General features: G+C 49.8%; 1 protein-coding gene across 1 annotated transcript in view; it reads right to left on the bottom strand.

Annotated features, from left to right (window-relative positions):
• Positions 1-2266: 2266 nt before the first annotated feature.
• SLC7A14 (solute carrier family 7 member 14) overlaps positions 2267-16201 on the bottom strand; it is a 33093-nt gene continuing 19158 nt past the window's right edge. Inside the window, exons 3-8 of the mRNA XM_074834281.1 lie at positions 14493-14725; positions 13569-13790; positions 11495-11641; positions 10246-10454; positions 8813-9690; positions 2267-6363 (exon numbers count right to left, since the gene is read on the bottom strand). Of these exons, the coding sequence (XP_074690382.1) occupies positions 6041-6363; positions 8813-9690; positions 10246-10454; positions 11495-11641; positions 13569-13790; positions 14493-14725 (2012 nt within the window). The 3' untranslated portion in view covers positions 2267-6040. The remainder of the gene's footprint in view (positions 6364-8812; positions 9691-10245; positions 10455-11494; positions 11642-13568; positions 13791-14492; positions 14726-16201) is intronic.

The raw sequence follows: 16201 nt of genomic DNA, 5'->3' as shown, positions 1-16201 counted from the left end.
TGTGTAAGCCAGGCTTCAAGAACAGGGAAAGAGGAATAGCCGCTCTTCAGGCATGGATGAGGGGAAGAGCCCAGGTGTTTGTGTAGGAGGAGAGGGGATTGAGCAAGCAGAGAAGAGAACCAACCAAATTGTTTGGGATGATGGAGAAGAATTTGAAAACAAGGCTGCTAGTCAAGCCTCAGTGGATTAGGGACTGTCCTTACATCTTGGTCTACTTCAGCTGGAGAATCCAAACTGGGCGACACAGCCATGGGCAAGGATGCTGCAGCTCACACCCCTCGCCTCCTCCTTGCGGGAAGCTGAGGCCAGAGCATTTAAAAGGAGTCAAAAGGAGGACGGCTGTACTCTGCAATGACCCTTTACATGGACAAGAGATGGGAGCAGCCCTAGCATCTGCCTTTAATACCGTGCGATCTCTGTTGTGTGAACTTTGCATCGCTGTCGTCCTATACAATGTACCCGAGGCAGGCAACAGCGCGGGGCTGGCGGCAGGACACTTGTGCCCATTACATCACAGGCAGGGCACAGGCAGTTGTTGTACGCGCTGGAGAGACGCTATAAGTGCTGCCATTGATGTGCGGGTGCCACGGGCGAAGGGGTGGCGCACAGACGTGCCAGCTTGTGCAGGCTGCCTGGGGATTGTGGATTGTGCTGCCCATGGCTTTAGCCGAGCAGCAGTTCTGCTGGTTAACCCCGGGACCGACGGCGGCGTGGGAGACCTCAGAGCAGAAAGCTGCTGGAACACTGCCCTGCAAATGGCCCTGAAGCAAGTTGGGAGGGAAAAGCACAGGAAAAGCTGTTCGAGATGCCTGAGGGGGTTTTTTGGCAAGGTGTTGGTGCTGCTGGGGAGCCCCCGGGCAGCAGTGCGTGACCCAATGGAGAATGAGCCCTGCCAGGCAGCACTTACGGGTTTTTTTGCTGCCCACACTCTTGACCTGCACCTTGGCACCTTCAGGCATGTGGGGCTGGGGACCTTTGGCAGGGGCTGGGGCTGGGGTTCTGCTTGCTCTGCCCGCTCTGCCCGTGGTCACAGGTTACCAGCAGCCAATCCCAAATCCAACCCTTAAAAGGCCCTGGACAAGCTACTCAGAGGAAGGAAGAAGCTTTATTTCAGGGAAGAGAAGAAAAAAACAAACAAAGCAAAACAACCCCAGAGCAGCCACGGCAAAAACAGACATCTGCAACTGTGGAGTGAAAGGAGATGGGGCCAAGAATGGGACAGGATATTAGTGCTGGCACCGCGGAGGGGAAGCGTTTGGAGGAAGCACAAAGGACATTAAACTTATCTAATTTTTAAAGGATCAAAGCTGAAATACCAGCTTTGTGCCCTCCCAAAACACTCTACTCCCCCCACTCCCCTGTGGGGTTCTCCTGGGCTGGGTTGGTTGTGGTGCTGTTGGCTCTTGAAGGCTTCTGGTGCTCGTTTGCTGTCCCAAAGCCTCAAAATAGAGTCAAATATAGTTCTTCTGAATGGAAAAACTGCTCCAGGCCGTGCCTAATAGCAGCTGTGGAGTGGTGGGTGTGAGCTCTGGTGGTCACCCTGGCGTGGAGGTGGTAGTCTCCGATGGCCCAGCAGAGCCCTCCCCAGCTCCACCAGCTCCAGGACCAGCTACAGTTCCCTGTCACAGGGAATGTGCCTGGAAGCCTCCCAGTTTCTCAAATAACAGGAGGGACCCCATGGGTGGACACTGGTGGCCCTGAGCACCCCGAAGGGGAGAGGCAGCGGTGGCCCTGAGAGCAATACTTGCCTCCCTGTGGCCCCAGTGCCTGTGCGAGGGGGGTTGATGGTGCCATGACACCCATTACCCAGGGGAAAGTTGGGTGCCAGCAGCACCGTGAGCAGATGGGAGGATGTTGGTGCTCCCTGGGGCTTCGCACTGCAATAGTCAACCTGTGGTCATTGGCTTTAGGTTTTTTCTTTTTTTTTTTTATTGTGTAAACTGATAACCATTTTTTTTCACAACAGTGCAAGTAAATACCAAAGTCAGCCCATTGAAATGTATCTTCCACAAAGGAAATTTTGAAGCACTTAAGGCAAGATTTGTTCATCTCTAGCTTCAATTTAGCATTGAAAAAGTATCAGACCTTCAGGTACTGATTGGCTTAACAAAATTTATATGGGGTTTCTTTTTTTTATTTTTTCAGTTTAGTCTTTTATTTAAAAGATTTACATTACTATGGAAACTGATACTAAGACACATTTGTCTCTGACTTTCTTTAAAAATCCCTTAGTTCCTGTTTGATTTTTAAATGTAAAGGCACACAATAAAGCTTTATGCATTTATTAAAATATACAGATTTTGGTAAATTTAGATTTTTTTCTTAGTATCTTGATTATATATATATATTATATATATAGTTGTCAACAACACAATCATTTGAAAATAAAAATCACCCCATAACACATCTGCATATTTTTTTTCTTTCTTATTACACGCTACAAGATCCCATTGTACAATGCACCAATGGGCTTTTGGAAACCACAAAAAAAAATCAATAGAACAAACTTTTTTTAACAAATACATCAATTTCATACCAGAACTGCAGAGAATTGTTACACCAGAAAGTACCATCTGCCAAAAAAGCAAGATATACATCAGAAAGACCGAACAAAACGAAGTGAAGATCATTTACAAGCTGGATTTACAACATCCCATGTCTTTTGGGGCATGATTTCTCTGCCGTGTGGAGGATGCCGGCGTGCTGGGCCTCATAACTGAGTGGTCACAACCATGCAGAGTGGATTTGTGGAGTGACTGAGATCCTATAGAGTTGGTCTGGAAGATTTGAGGTATTTATGCTCCATCCATATCATGCGTTGGGCCCCCCCGGGGTGCGTGCCGCGTGGAGGGCGGTGGTGGGAGCAGGGTGGTACTGCTCTGCCTGTGTCCTCCTGATGGGTCAGGGGTGTGAGAACCTCCCTGAGGGCACCCAGGGGGAAAGGCTGGATTTTGGGGTTTCAGGAAAACAAGCACTTGCACCTCCTCCCAGCATCTGGAACTGCTCCCGGGGCCAGCGATGCCCAGAGGTGATGGACGCACCTGAACATTTGGGCCTTTGCAGCTTTTGCTTGTGCCCACTGAAGACCCCAATGCCTGCTACAAGGGAAAGCACGTGAGCTCCCAAATGGAGGCAGGACCCGTGTGTCCCCCAGGCACTGCCTCCCAGAGCAGGGTGGGGGGACCCTGCTGCAAACCGGCCTGCCTGGGCACCATCTGCTTGGCTACTGGCAAACCCAGGTAAGACCCAACCTGTTGCTTGGCCGCCTTCTCTTTACAACCCTCCGTTAGGTGGGATGTGGTGGGCTAGGGAGGAGGGTACAGCTCCTACCCCCAACACGGCGAGGGCTGACAGCAGCCCATCCACATTAGATGGTGCTGTGGCATCAAATGCCATTTCCTGGCAGTCCTGTGACTATCCTGCCCCAGCGCTTCCCTGGGAATGGGAAGGAGGATGAGTGAACACGAACAAGAGCAGCTGAAGGGCTTCACTCAATGCATGGATCCAATGGAGAGGTTCCTAAAGACACCAAAGAGCAAGGGATCAAGCCCTCATCAAATTATACAGCATAACTAGAGCGGACATGACAACAGACACTGGTACTGGTAACTGCTCTGTAGCAAGAGATTAAGGCTGCAAAAGGAATAACAGGCTTTGATTCAACAGGGTACTTGGGCATGAGTTTGCGATTCAGCAGATGCCTAAATACCGTGCGGAAGCAGGACGAAGACGACTACCTTGGATATGGTACAGTACAAGAGCTGGTAGGAAAATAGCATCAATCTTTCTCCCTGAAAATGTAAAGCCAGACCTGCGAGGTGCCATCTCTCCTGGGTACTTCTAAGGCATCGAGGACGAGAGCAGCCAAGCTTGAGTGAGAGGTGACCTTTGTGAGAGGCGCTCGGCACTGCTGGAAAGGTTTCCCGAGCTGGCCTGTGAACGGTGTGCACATTGCAAACAGCTTTTCCTTGGGACACACTTGGGTTTTTTGTTTGTAGAAGCATGGTAGGGGCAGGCAGCGTGAAGAGATGCCAGAGCAAAGTTTACGGGTCCTTTTGCCAAATCCTCGCTCCCATCCTGAAGCCCTTGCAGAGGCCAAACTTCCCTTGGCTTGCCTGGGGCACTCTGGGTTCAGATATGCAGAATTGGATGCTCTTCCCCACTGAGAAAAGGACTGTAGTTTGTGACCGTTTGGGACAGGAGCTGCAGGGAAATTTTTGCAGCCATGGGCAGAGCGTCTCATCGAGCCCGTGAGCCCCAGGAGCAATGGGGAAGGGTGCAGGTCCAGGCACCCTCTACACCCAGCAGCCCTCTTGCCCACAGAGGATGCCAGGCAGGCTCTGCACTGCGTTTCAGGGCGCTGAGCCTCATCCAGTGAACTAAAGTGTTAATGGTTCTCAGCATCATATGTTGGAAATCCTGCCTCACGCTCCTGTCAATGTTAAATTATACCCTGGGATGCCAGCAGCAGCCCCTGGTACTGGGGGTTGGTCTGGGCAGCTCCAGGGGAGCCCTGGGGATGGATCCAGCTGCAGCCTTCGGTAGCCGGGAGGAGGATGAGTGTCACTGATGGGGTGCTTCCTTAGCTATAATTTTTTCAAAGATGTTCCTCCGTTGCAGTGTTTTAAACTAGGAACTTGGTGACGGGCTCCAGAACTGGACCTGGTGCTAATCACTGACTCAGCAGTGCAGCTGCTGTCTGTGCTGGGGGAGACGGTGGCTGTGACCAAACCCCGTCACCGCTGATGCTGGCGGCAGGGAACCTGATGGCACTGCTGGGGGTCATGGCCATGCTGGCCAGGGCTGTACTGGAGGATTTAACTGTGAGAAACATCCACCTGCTGACCACCTCTGCCATGCGAGCCACCAGCTCTGTTTGGTTTCAAATTGAAATATGTTCACCTACAAAACGAGCCGCTTTTCAGTGTTTTTTCATACAGCATCACCAAGCCAGGGTCAGAAACAGAGGAAATGGTACAAGGTGGAGATGGCAGCAGGGATATTTCAGCAGCTCAGTCCTCTCCGCTTGCCATGCGTGGCCCAGCCCTGCCAAGATGTGGCTGACCCACAGACATTGCTATTTTGCTGGGGCACAGATGTGTTCCTGAAGCACTGAGGCCAGAGTGAGCACTGAAATGTGCCCACCACAGTGAGGAATTATGGCGCAGTCGTTTTTGTAAGAGACACAATATGGTGGAAAGAACTCCCAGCCTCTGACCAGTGATGCTCAGAGAAATGGTGTGTGGACCTTGCTGACCATTCATACAAGGTGGGTTGAGCCAAGAGCGGGTCACAGCCCTCACTGTGACCAGTGCAGATTTAGAATGTTTGGCCATGCTGGGACTTCAAGGTTTGATTGAGACACGGACTAATTTTGAATCACAGTATTTGGGATGCTTGGATTTGGGGTGTGGGCATGGACACAGGGGTAGTACAGCTATGTGCGCCGGGTGCCTTTATGCCAGAAAGGGCCAGGGAAACTCTGTGTGATGGGGCCAACGTCCCTGGATCCACCTCTGAGCTAATCCCTTGAAAGGAGTTTGTCCATCTCCATTTCATACCTACCCACCCGCCTGTCCCTCTGGCTCAGCAATTACTTCTAGGTGGTTCAAATTAAAAAACACACGTACTAAGAAAGTGCCAAAAATGTAAGAGTGGCATCCCACTGCTGCGGCTGTCAGGTGGATGTTCCCCAGGGACAACTGGCCTTGTCCCCTCATGTGGCTCCTTCCACCTCTCAACGCCCTCCCAGTTTGGCACATCTCCCGCTCCACCGCCTCCACCAGTGCAGCTGGTGCCAGGAGATCAACCGGTTCTGGGGGATCAGCCAGCATTCACCACAGCGAGACCCGACCAGTGGAGCTGGGACGGGCCACGAGTGCATTTGGTTCAGGGTCAACGGCAATCGCAGAGCGTGTCCCGAGGACCGGAGAGGTGAGCGGAGTGGTGGTGGAGGACCCAGGGAGGATGGGACAGGATGGGGGAGCCACGGGGACCCTTCTCATCGGCTGGTCAGCGTGGCGCCCCGCTGTCCACCCTGCTACTCGGGTGAGTAGTCCAACTCGTCGTTGGCGATGAGAGCCTCCGACGGCGGTTTGTGCCTGCCTTTGCTTTTCGACCTGCTACTCGTCCGATGGCTTTCCTTTGCTTCTGCCATTTGCTGGTACGAGAAGCCCTTGTCCTCGGAGGGACCCCAGCCCGGGTAGCTCTCGCCCTCAGTGGCATAGGAGAAGCTGTCGTCCACGGAGAAGGGGTCAACGTCCACATCGTAGCGCTGGTAGGTGCTCTGGTGGAGGGCCTCCTCCCGGGCACTGATCTCCAGCGTGCTGTTCCACATACCATAGCCAAAGTAGATGAGCAGACCTGCGGCGGGCGAAAGGGAGAGGGTTGGACCCCAGCCACCTGCACTGGCCCTGTGCCCCAGGTTAAAACATCCAAAATGGCACCTGTCCCCCAAAGCCCACATTGGGGTGGGTCAGGGATCCAGCCCGGCTCACCGCCAGCCTCCTCTCACCCAGTGCTGGGCTGGCTCCAGCTGATAAGGGTTAAGCATAAGTAAATATGCCTATATTTTTTAAGCTAGTGTATGTTGTAGTCAATGTCTGCTCTTTGAAGCTGTTGAGTTTGTCGGGCTGCCAGATGTGACCCGAGGGCTGTATGTTTTAAACATCAGCTGGGATGGCTGCTGGCCACGTGACTGTGCCATCTGCAGCTTTGGTGGGACAGCAGTTCCCAGCAGACGTGTGGAGGCTCCCAAGTGCCAACAATTCTCATCTCCACCCTGTTACCCTCCTGGCTACTCTCTTCTCTCTGGAGTTTTCTCATGCTCTCAGTGTCTCTCCTGCTGGTGCTCACAGCCATGTATGCCCTAGAGTTGACAGGATGAGTGTATTTGGTATTAAAACAGCTGTGAAATCCTGTCATCCTCCCCTCAGGAGTTTCACTTCATCTTCTCCCCTAGCCCTACCTGATCTCACCTTCCTGCACCAATGTTTTCCCCAGAAGCAAATGTATCTGGAGATCTAATTTCCAGGGGATCCTGGGATTAACCTACCCCAGATGTGTGTGTAGAGAAACCCAGACTTCTCCATATGCTGGGGACTGGTCACAGGGGACTGCTTGCGAGGTTAAATCCAGAGTCTGTATGGCAGGCTCGCACATCTCTGCCAGCAAAACAAATCGGATGTGCCTCCCACAACAGGCAAGCAGCCATGGATGGGGCTGGTGGAGTCCATCACACCTTAATGGAGTGGCTTAATTGACTTGTTGCCATTGCTGACAGCTGAAGAGGTATTAGAGGTACCCACAGGGGAAAGTATTTAATCACAGCAGATTAAATTGATGCTTTGGAGTCATCTTTGCTTCCAGGTAGAAGGGTTTGCCCTGGATTTACAGATTCACCTATTGCCTTTGAGGGCCAAAAGAGCACTGAGCATGTCTTCTCCAGCCCAAAGAGTGCATGTGGCAGCTACTGCCCAACAGCTGGGCTCGGAGTTAGGGGACTCTCAGAGATGGAGCTTTGCTGTGGCACCTCAGTCGTGCAGGACTGACTCAGGATAACTGCAGTCCTCCCCCCGAAGCAAAAGAGGGGATGGCAAAATGGACCAAAAACGTGGTAGCAGCCTCTCCCCAAAGGGTTCAAACCATGAGACTACTCTAAACTTTAACACCTGAGGGAGATCCAAGGTCTGTTTGTGTCATCTCCTGGCTCTGCCAACTGAGCTCATACATCTACAAATGTCAGGAGGCATTTGAGAAAAGGACAAAGGCTGGTGAGCCCAGTGTGGTGGCCTGTGCCTGTCGCCCTACCACTCCAGGGGTGATTCCTGCCTTTACAGGAGGTGGCAGCTGATTATAACCTTTGCATCAATCCTCATTCTCTTTCCTCACCACTTTCTCCCTCTCAGTCATGGACCCTGAACCCTGCTCCCAAAGGGGAGGGCTGCTGGTGGAATACTTGACCAGGGATGATCTTTTTGGGTGCTGGCACCAAGCTCAGAGTCTGTTGTCTGGGGCTCCTGTGGGCTGCTGCAAGATGTATGTTTACCCATAGGGTTATTATTCCTCTGTAGAGTATCCTTGGCTTTGATGTTGTCTTGCTGTTTCAGTTTTCTATAGTCCAGACTTGGGAGCCTTTAGGAGGAGCTATGAGAGCAACTCTTTTTCTCTTGGGTTTGTGGAGTAAGTGGGTTTCAAAGTAAAGCAAGGGAAACTATGGAGATGCCAGGGTCCTGGCTATGTGCCAGGGAGCCTAAATTTGGTAAAAAATGGTCTGCAATGGAGCCTGTGAGTCTCAAGATCCCCGTGCCACGAAGTTAAGGACTTAGACCAAGAAAAGGAGATACAGTCCACAGGTCCCTTGACTGTCTCTCCCAGGGCTTTTGGGGTTGGGCAGCTCTGGGCTTTGGAAATGAAGTGCTGAAATTTTGGTGTGGGCTGCTGAAGAGCTCAAGTGGGTGAAATAGCAAGAAAGCAGGCAGATTTCTGTAGGAAACCTGCCTGCGAGGCAATTTCCAGAACCCACCTACTTTGCATGAAAGGACTCATCAAAACAGTCACCTTTGCATGGAGCAGTTTACTTCCATCAAACTGACATTTTCTGGAGGTGTAATTTTCCATTTAGCTGTGGTTCAGGGGCTTGATTAACCGAGGTTTCTAAGAACTTCAGGTTGACAAGGGGCAAATGTAAAGGACTGGGTATGTCCCAGCTGAAGAAGCATCAGCCTAAGCACTCTAATTAGGGAAGTTATTATTAACATCTTTTCAAAAGAGTGTCAATTAAAAAATTAAAATAAATGAATCTGGGACTCACCCACAAAACACCAGACGGCAAATCGGATCCATGTGACTGTGGAGAGCTTCAGCATGAGATAGATATTCACCAGCATAGCAAAGGCAGGGACAAAGGGGAGACAAGGTGCCATGTAGGGCAGCTTCTTGGGGTTTTCTGGCTGCTGCAAGATCACAAACACCAGCACGACGATGAGCAGGATCATCAGCACAACGAGGAGGACAGCCCACCAGCTCTGCTCATAGATGTAGTCTGACCCAAAAATGATGAAGGAGCAGAAGATGAACATCAGGACAAAGAGGAGAAGCACGCAGGTGGTGACTGTGTGGCCAGTGGCTACCGTGGGGCGGTCCATTTTCCCTGGCAGTCCAAGGTGGATCCTCATTGTGTAGTAGCGAGGGCCAATCAACTTCTTCAGTTTAATGAGGTAAATGTTCTCTGACTCATCTGCCTCTATCCCTGAGGTCATGTCGACCGTGCCATAATTGGGGTGATTCACATTGTAGGTGGATTTATCAGATTTCCCAATTAGCATCTCGTTATCCCCCAGCGATGGCAGATTTTTTGCCCCGCATGTGTTGGTTGGTGGGCCAGTGAACTCTTCTCCCTCACTCCCTGGGGAGCAAGCTTCCTTCTCACAGTCAGCCAGGATGCCTTCCTTCTTCTTGGTGTGCTCTTCGGAGAGGAATTTGACAAAGCCATCGATGTCACTCTCAGGCTGGTATCGGAGGAGCAGGACACAGACAGACACCAGCGTGTAGGCGAGCAGCGTGCCGATGGACATCATTTCTATCAGGTCCCGCAGGCTGACCAGCAAGGAGAGCAGCGCTGCGAGGAATCCGGAGACAATACAAGCCACTACGGGAGTTTCCGTGTAAGAACTGACGTGGGACAAAAATCTAGAGTGCGAAACAGTTGCAGAAGGTTAAAATTGCAGATGACAGGAGTTCCCTGTTGCAATAACTTACTTGGCTGGAGAGGCCAGGGTCAGAGATGTTATCCCTTCAGCTCTTGTAGTTTTTTGATGCTTAGACTCCAGACACCTGGGGACTGGAAATACTGCTGAGACTGGATCTGGAGTTAGATCTAGGTCTAACCAGCTCTGAAATGGGCACTTGGACAGGTGCAAACAAATGCCAAGATTTTATGCATATAAACTGCTCTCCTTTGCAAGTTACTCTTGAATTAAATGCTCATCCTCCCATAAGCTGAATCTCTAGGTACCAGCATCAAATGAGAAACTTTTGTGTAGATTTCTCCTGATTTCTTTTCCCTAGGATTTTGCTTTGGTGTGTGCCCCATTCTGCAAACACGGAGTCTGTGCATGCCTGTTGGGCCCTGCAGTGATGGCACCAGGCTCTCAGGGTGCAGGACAGTCCCCATCCCTCCCAGCACACTTCCCCTCCGGGTCCCAAGGGAGAAAAAAAACCAGTGTCAGCACAGGCATGACTGACCTGAAGAGCAGCCCGTCACCAGCCATGGCATAAATGACTCTTGGCATTGGGAAGAGGGAGCCCAGCAAGCTGACGGTCAAGCCAGCTACAGACCCGATGGCAACGATGAACTTGGCTGCATAGAAGCCATGGACCACAAACATTTCCATCAGTGGGGACTCGGTGTCGATGGCATCGTAGGGCACCATCAGTGTGAGGATGATGCTCACCTGGGGAAGGCAAGAGGAACAGGACATGGTTGTCAGCTGGGAACTCACAGGGTGTGGTAGCTGCTTCTCAAGGGTGGAAAGCCAAAAAATTTCAAGTCTGATTGGGATTATATCCCTATGTCCCCTGTGGAGGGGATGTAAAATGCTAGAGGTAAGGCCTCCGAAGGCAAGAAGGTGACACCTTGAACCTTGCTGCAGTGGTGGTGCAGGAGGCTGGTGGGACTCGGTGGGGTTAATAACACACTGGGTAGTTCCTGTGTGGGGACAGCACTGCCTGAGTCATGCACTCCCCACAGGACAGACCCAAAACCCAAGATGGCATTGCCTGGGGCAACACTCTGATCCTATTTGAGCCAAAGAGAAAATGGTTGCGAGGAAGCTCACCACGCTGCAGGAGAGGCAGTGGGTGAGTCTCTTTGAAACAATCAGAACGATATTTTTTCTCCTTCGTGATTCAGTTTTGTCCTTTTACAGGGAAAATCTCTGAGTACAGATATGAATTTACTGGGGTGCAGAGCAGCTGGATACCTCTCACATAGCCATCCCTACCCATCCTCACCCTCACTTGGAATTCCCTCCCATATCTCCAGCAGAGTCAGTGCTGCTTTTCCCGAAAACATGTAGAAAGGTTGCTGCAATGCTGTTGCTCCTTCCACTTCGCTGCACTTCTGGTTGCAAAAATAGCTGTGGATAGGGATGAGGCGTGAGGAAAAAAACAGCTGCCACCATCTCCCTGCAGCTGGCAGAGGGATCTCGGCAGGGTGACAGGAGCCTGGGGACAAACCAGGCTGGGGCCGCGGGGAGTCTCGGCAGGACACTACAGTCACACAGAAACACAGCTGATGTCTCAGTCCCCGCCAAAGAAAGGGCCCTTGTCCGAGGGTCAGACTGACACCCCGGCTCACAGGGAGGGGAGCCGTGCAGATGTCCAGAAGGGACATGCTATATATATATATATACACTTTTTTTTAATATATATATGTCTATATGTGCATACATATATATTTATGTACTTTTACGTATGTATAGCCAGTACTTACAGACACATATGCTGTCAAGCACGTGACGAGCGAGGCTGTGATGGCGTAGGGGATGGAGGTGTTGGGACTCTTTGCTTCTTCTCCTGTAGTAGCAATGATGTCGAAGCCAATGAAGGCATAGAAACACGTCGCAGCCCCTTTGAGAACCTGCAAGGAGGATCGAGTACCTGAGTGCCAGGAGGGAGGCTGGCACCCAACCAGGGAGAGGGAACTGAACAAAAATGAAGGAGCCCAGTTCTGCCTTGTCTGAGCTAAAGAGTGAGTGGGGGCAGGTCAGGTGTGCACACATAGAGCTGAGCATTCCCATCTGGGGACTGACCCTGGGAGCACCCATAACCCAGTGATCTGGTCTAGGGAAAAGATTTCAACGTGCTGCTCGAGTCACTGGAGGCATCCGCATCTCACTCGTGGTGCACCACAAACCTGTGCCTGCACAGTGCCCGAATCTGCTGGGAGATCCTGGCAGTGACAGAGGACACAATTAACCAAATTCAGGTTTGCTTTCACAATCCTCCAGCCCAAATCCATTTATATTAGTAGGGACCTGGAGCATGTTTACACGTTCCATCTTAGCAAGATGTCTCATGTGGCAGCAAGATCCGCTAGCAGAGGAAGCAGAAGAGAGCAGCAACAGTCAGATGTGCGCCGCTTTCCAAACAACCTCTGTTTTGCTTGGAAGCTGCAGACAGTTTAGGAGCACACGTTGGAGCACTTGGATGAGGAATTATTTGTACTGTTTAGCTATTTTTTTAATGCGATTTTTTAAAATATACAATATTAACAAGGACATTTATAGGAAAGAAACGCTGAAGCAGGCTAAAGACTGTGTGACTGTGAGTGAGCTAATTTGCAGTTGTGAAGCTCTCGCATACATCTAGCTAGATAGATGGGTATCATGTCCATCACATCTCTGTCATCTCAGCTGAGCACACAGTGAAACTCACCTCTTTAAGGGGACTACCTGCAATTACCTTTTTTAAGTATCCACTATACTCCTGGGGATCTCATGCTTGCACTGTGCTGGATTTACTTTTACAAGTAATTTGGGAGACAACCAACCAGCTGAAAACGACGGGAAGACCCTATCGGTTTTGGGGTGTTTTGGATATGTATCTTTTAAAACTATGGAGTTTTGCCAGGAGATATTTGGTGAGTTGAATTGGAGCAAAACAGCTATTTTCTATTTTCTCTTTTTAATTCCTATTGTATGGCACAAAAAGCCAAGCACAATCCAAAGGTAAATATGACCTCTCCTCTCAAACGGGCCTCAGTGCTCTTCTCACTGTTGTTCTCTGACAGAGAGGTATTGATTTACTGAAGGGAGGTGCAGGGACTGTATGGCAGCTTGGGACCCTTTCAATAATCAAGATTCTTGGTTTACTTTACTTTCTTGCTTATTTTTCTGCACAAAACCCCGATGGAGTCGAGCAGTGTAAATCTGAGAAATTATCTTGGGTTTAGGCCAGCTGAGATATTTTCAGTCTCTGTTCATCCTTGGATAAAAACCAGTGCAAGCAAGCTAAAAAAGCCAAATATGTCCAAATTCTCAGTAAGCTTTGAGGGAACATCCATAAAATAAGTACTGGCAGGTGGCATTATGAAGTGCTCAAAACAAATGCTTGAGAACATTGTTGTTGAAAACCAGCCAACACAAGTACTTCCCCCTCTGCAGAGGCTGAGCCAGCTCCTCCTGAGCGCCCTGTCTCGGACAGCCACTGCAATTTTCTCCATTGCCTGGCAATTAGTGGCATTTCCTGGTGTATATTTTCACGTGGAGTTTGGCTCTCCAGGAGGACATTTTGGAAAAGTTGTAGGTTTATTCTGAGAGGTGGCAGGAGATATGGGCAAAGCATTGCCCACACCCTTTGGGTTTGGTGGAGCAAGGAGGTCTGGATCCAAGCTGGAAGTGGTGGAAGTTGGAGGTCCCTGGCCAAAGTGCAGGTGGGTTTGGCAGGGTTGAGATTTGGAGAGTGCAGTGGAAATAGGGTACGTATACCACGAGCAAAGCTGAGCGCGTGGCAGGTGGATGTCACCACTTAGGTGCTGCGTGTCTCTTCATGCACCCAGGACTTACCCCTGGCCATCCAAATGGCAGGAATTGCCCTTCAGACCAGTTGTCACCTTTGACATAGAAGAGACCAGCAATCATGATGAAGATCCAGACTGCCAGGTTAATGACGTTGAGCACGTTGTTCAGCCCCACTGAGTTCTTCACCCCCATGGCCACGATGATGGTGACAATGACAGCAATGACCAGAGCAAGAAGGTCAGGGTATGACTCCTCTCCTTTCCCTAGGTAAGAGAAAAGAGGTAACTCTCCATCCACAGCTGTGGAAAGCATCTCCAGAAACTCTGTGGGGGCTTTTTAAAACACTTTTCAGACCCTGAAGCTTTGCAGAACTCCTTGGTGTCATTGCAAAGGTGGTCTCCAGATGCCCCTGCCTCCACTGGCAAAAATGGTTTTATTAGGATAATAAATCTTAATGCCTCAAGACACTGTTAGGAGTTTGGGGAGGACAGCAAACAAATGATCAGGTCCCAGTTTGCATAACAGGTATCTACCAAGTATCAATTAAAAATCAATCAAACATTAAGTTTTTATGACACAAGTACAGGACAGTTAGCTGTTTTACTTACTGGTAGGACCCATGGACTGTTGCGGGAACTGCTGGTCATACAGGACCATCACAGCCCTGGATTTCTACACGGCAGCACTGCAGACAGCAGCTTGTACTCTTTAACAAGCCTCTGCGTGTGCCTTAACAGGATTGTACTTATTCTGTAAAATGCCAGCTCATCCCAAAGGGACTCAAAGTACTGTGTATCCTATCCCCCTGAATCCTGTCTGTGAACCAGACTGCAAAGGCAAAGTACCAGAAGCAGACGGATGGTAAATAATGAATGAAGCCTAATATCCATGTCTGACTTTTGACGAGCTTCCAGTTACTTTTCAGGCCCTGATTAATGCAGGTAGCTATGCACGGCATGACACACCTAGTCCGTTCAACGTCCCGATGCTGTTGATCATCCAGCGGCTGATGGTGTGGTTGGCCAGCGAGTCGAACATGCTGCTGAGGGCGCTGGCGCCCGCGGCCGTGCCGATCAGGTACTCCAGGATGAGGTTCCAGCCGATGAAGAACGCAACAAACTCCCCCACTGTCACGTAGCTGTAGGTGTAGGCAGAGCCCGTGGTCTTGGGGACCCGCACACCAAACTCAGCGTAGCAAACGCCTGTTTAGAAAAATACGAAGCAACATAAGGAAAATGTGCTTGGAAAAGGAAAAAAGTAAAACTGCCTTTGTCCCACCTGTTTGGAGGTGCCAGGAGGTGCTTGGGGCTGTAGTTAGCATCAGGAACCCAGAGACATCACAGGGGGCCGTGGTGACCCTCCCTCCCCAATCGCTTGGCAGCCCATTAAAACCAAGCTATGGTGGATTTTTTTTTTTTTTTTAAGACACACAGTTCGAACAAGCCAAACCTTTACAGCCCATTGTAGAAGAGCCTTCTCTCATGTGGGACCCTCTGGCATGGCCAACTGCAGCCCCCACAGACACAAAACCAAATCTGGGGTGGGAATTAATGCATGAGGAGCAGAACTGGGCAGCACTGGTGGTGCAGTCCTTGGAGCCTTGTTTCCCTGCAGTAGCTTTGATGGTGATAGATATCTTTTCTTTCCCATCCAACAGTAACACCATAATATGATTTTTGCCATTTTTCCTGGGATTTTATCAAATGTTTTATTTGTGGTATCAATATTCTGACAAGCTCCCAGAGCTTTTGGCTGCAGAAACCCAGTGAGACCTGCCAGAAGACAGTGTTTGGGTTTCTCCAAAGCACTGTGGGGCACAAGGAGGTCAAGGATGGTTATAGCTGTTGCACGGCATCCTGGACCAGCGTTGCTCAGCCTCAACCTAGAGCAAGATGCCACAGGAGGGCTCACAGAATGTTACACCTCTCCCTGCCCCAACTGTGCAATCTCCAAGCGCCTATCTTGGATTATTGCTACGCAGATCCAGCCACGAGCACTGTCACGACCATCCCTACTCTCATTCATACCCATGCTAGAGGAGTTTGAAGCCATCTTACATAGAGAACATAAGTTATTTTAACACTTAAAATTGTTACATGTCTTATTCCGAAGAACAGTTGCAAATCTGACTTTGAAGAATAAAAGAAAAGCAAAAAGAAATATTTAACTGGAACCGTTTGGGAGATTTCAGTGGACTTCAATACTTTCCAAACTCCCCGTGTACTTACTATGTCAGGATACTTTTCAATAAAAACCTGACCCTGACACATTTCTGTCTTAAAACAACCATTAGCTTTTATTTAAAAGGAATGGATGGACTTAGTCATAAATTCCCCAAATATTAGTCAGAACAAGTGCTGGAAGGGTGCACTGCCTCCTGCGTGTTGAACACTGATTAAGTCCCTGCTCCAAAGACCCCAGTTCAGCTTGTATGGGTTAATGGGTTAGGGTCATTATTATCGTTGTGCAACACGTAGTAATTATTGAGTTCTTTAACAACAACTATTCTCTATTTAGAAGATAATAATTGCTTCAAATTTGCAATCTGTTCAGTATAGAGAGAGAGGAATGAATAATTTATAAAAATGTTATTAGGTCTCCGCTCTTACTGTAATTGCAGTTTTTACACAGTACAGACACAGAATTAAATCTCTAAGCTGAATTTGGTGGTGCTTCCT

Source organism: Strix aluco, chromosome 9 (assembly GCF_031877795.1).
Source record: "Strix aluco isolate bStrAlu1 chromosome 9, bStrAlu1.hap1, whole genome shotgun sequence".
Classification (NCBI taxonomy): Eukaryota; Metazoa; Chordata; class Aves; order Strigiformes; family Strigidae; genus Strix; species Strix aluco.
Note: the sequence above shows the minus strand (reverse complement) of the source record. Positions and strands in the feature narration are given on the sequence as shown.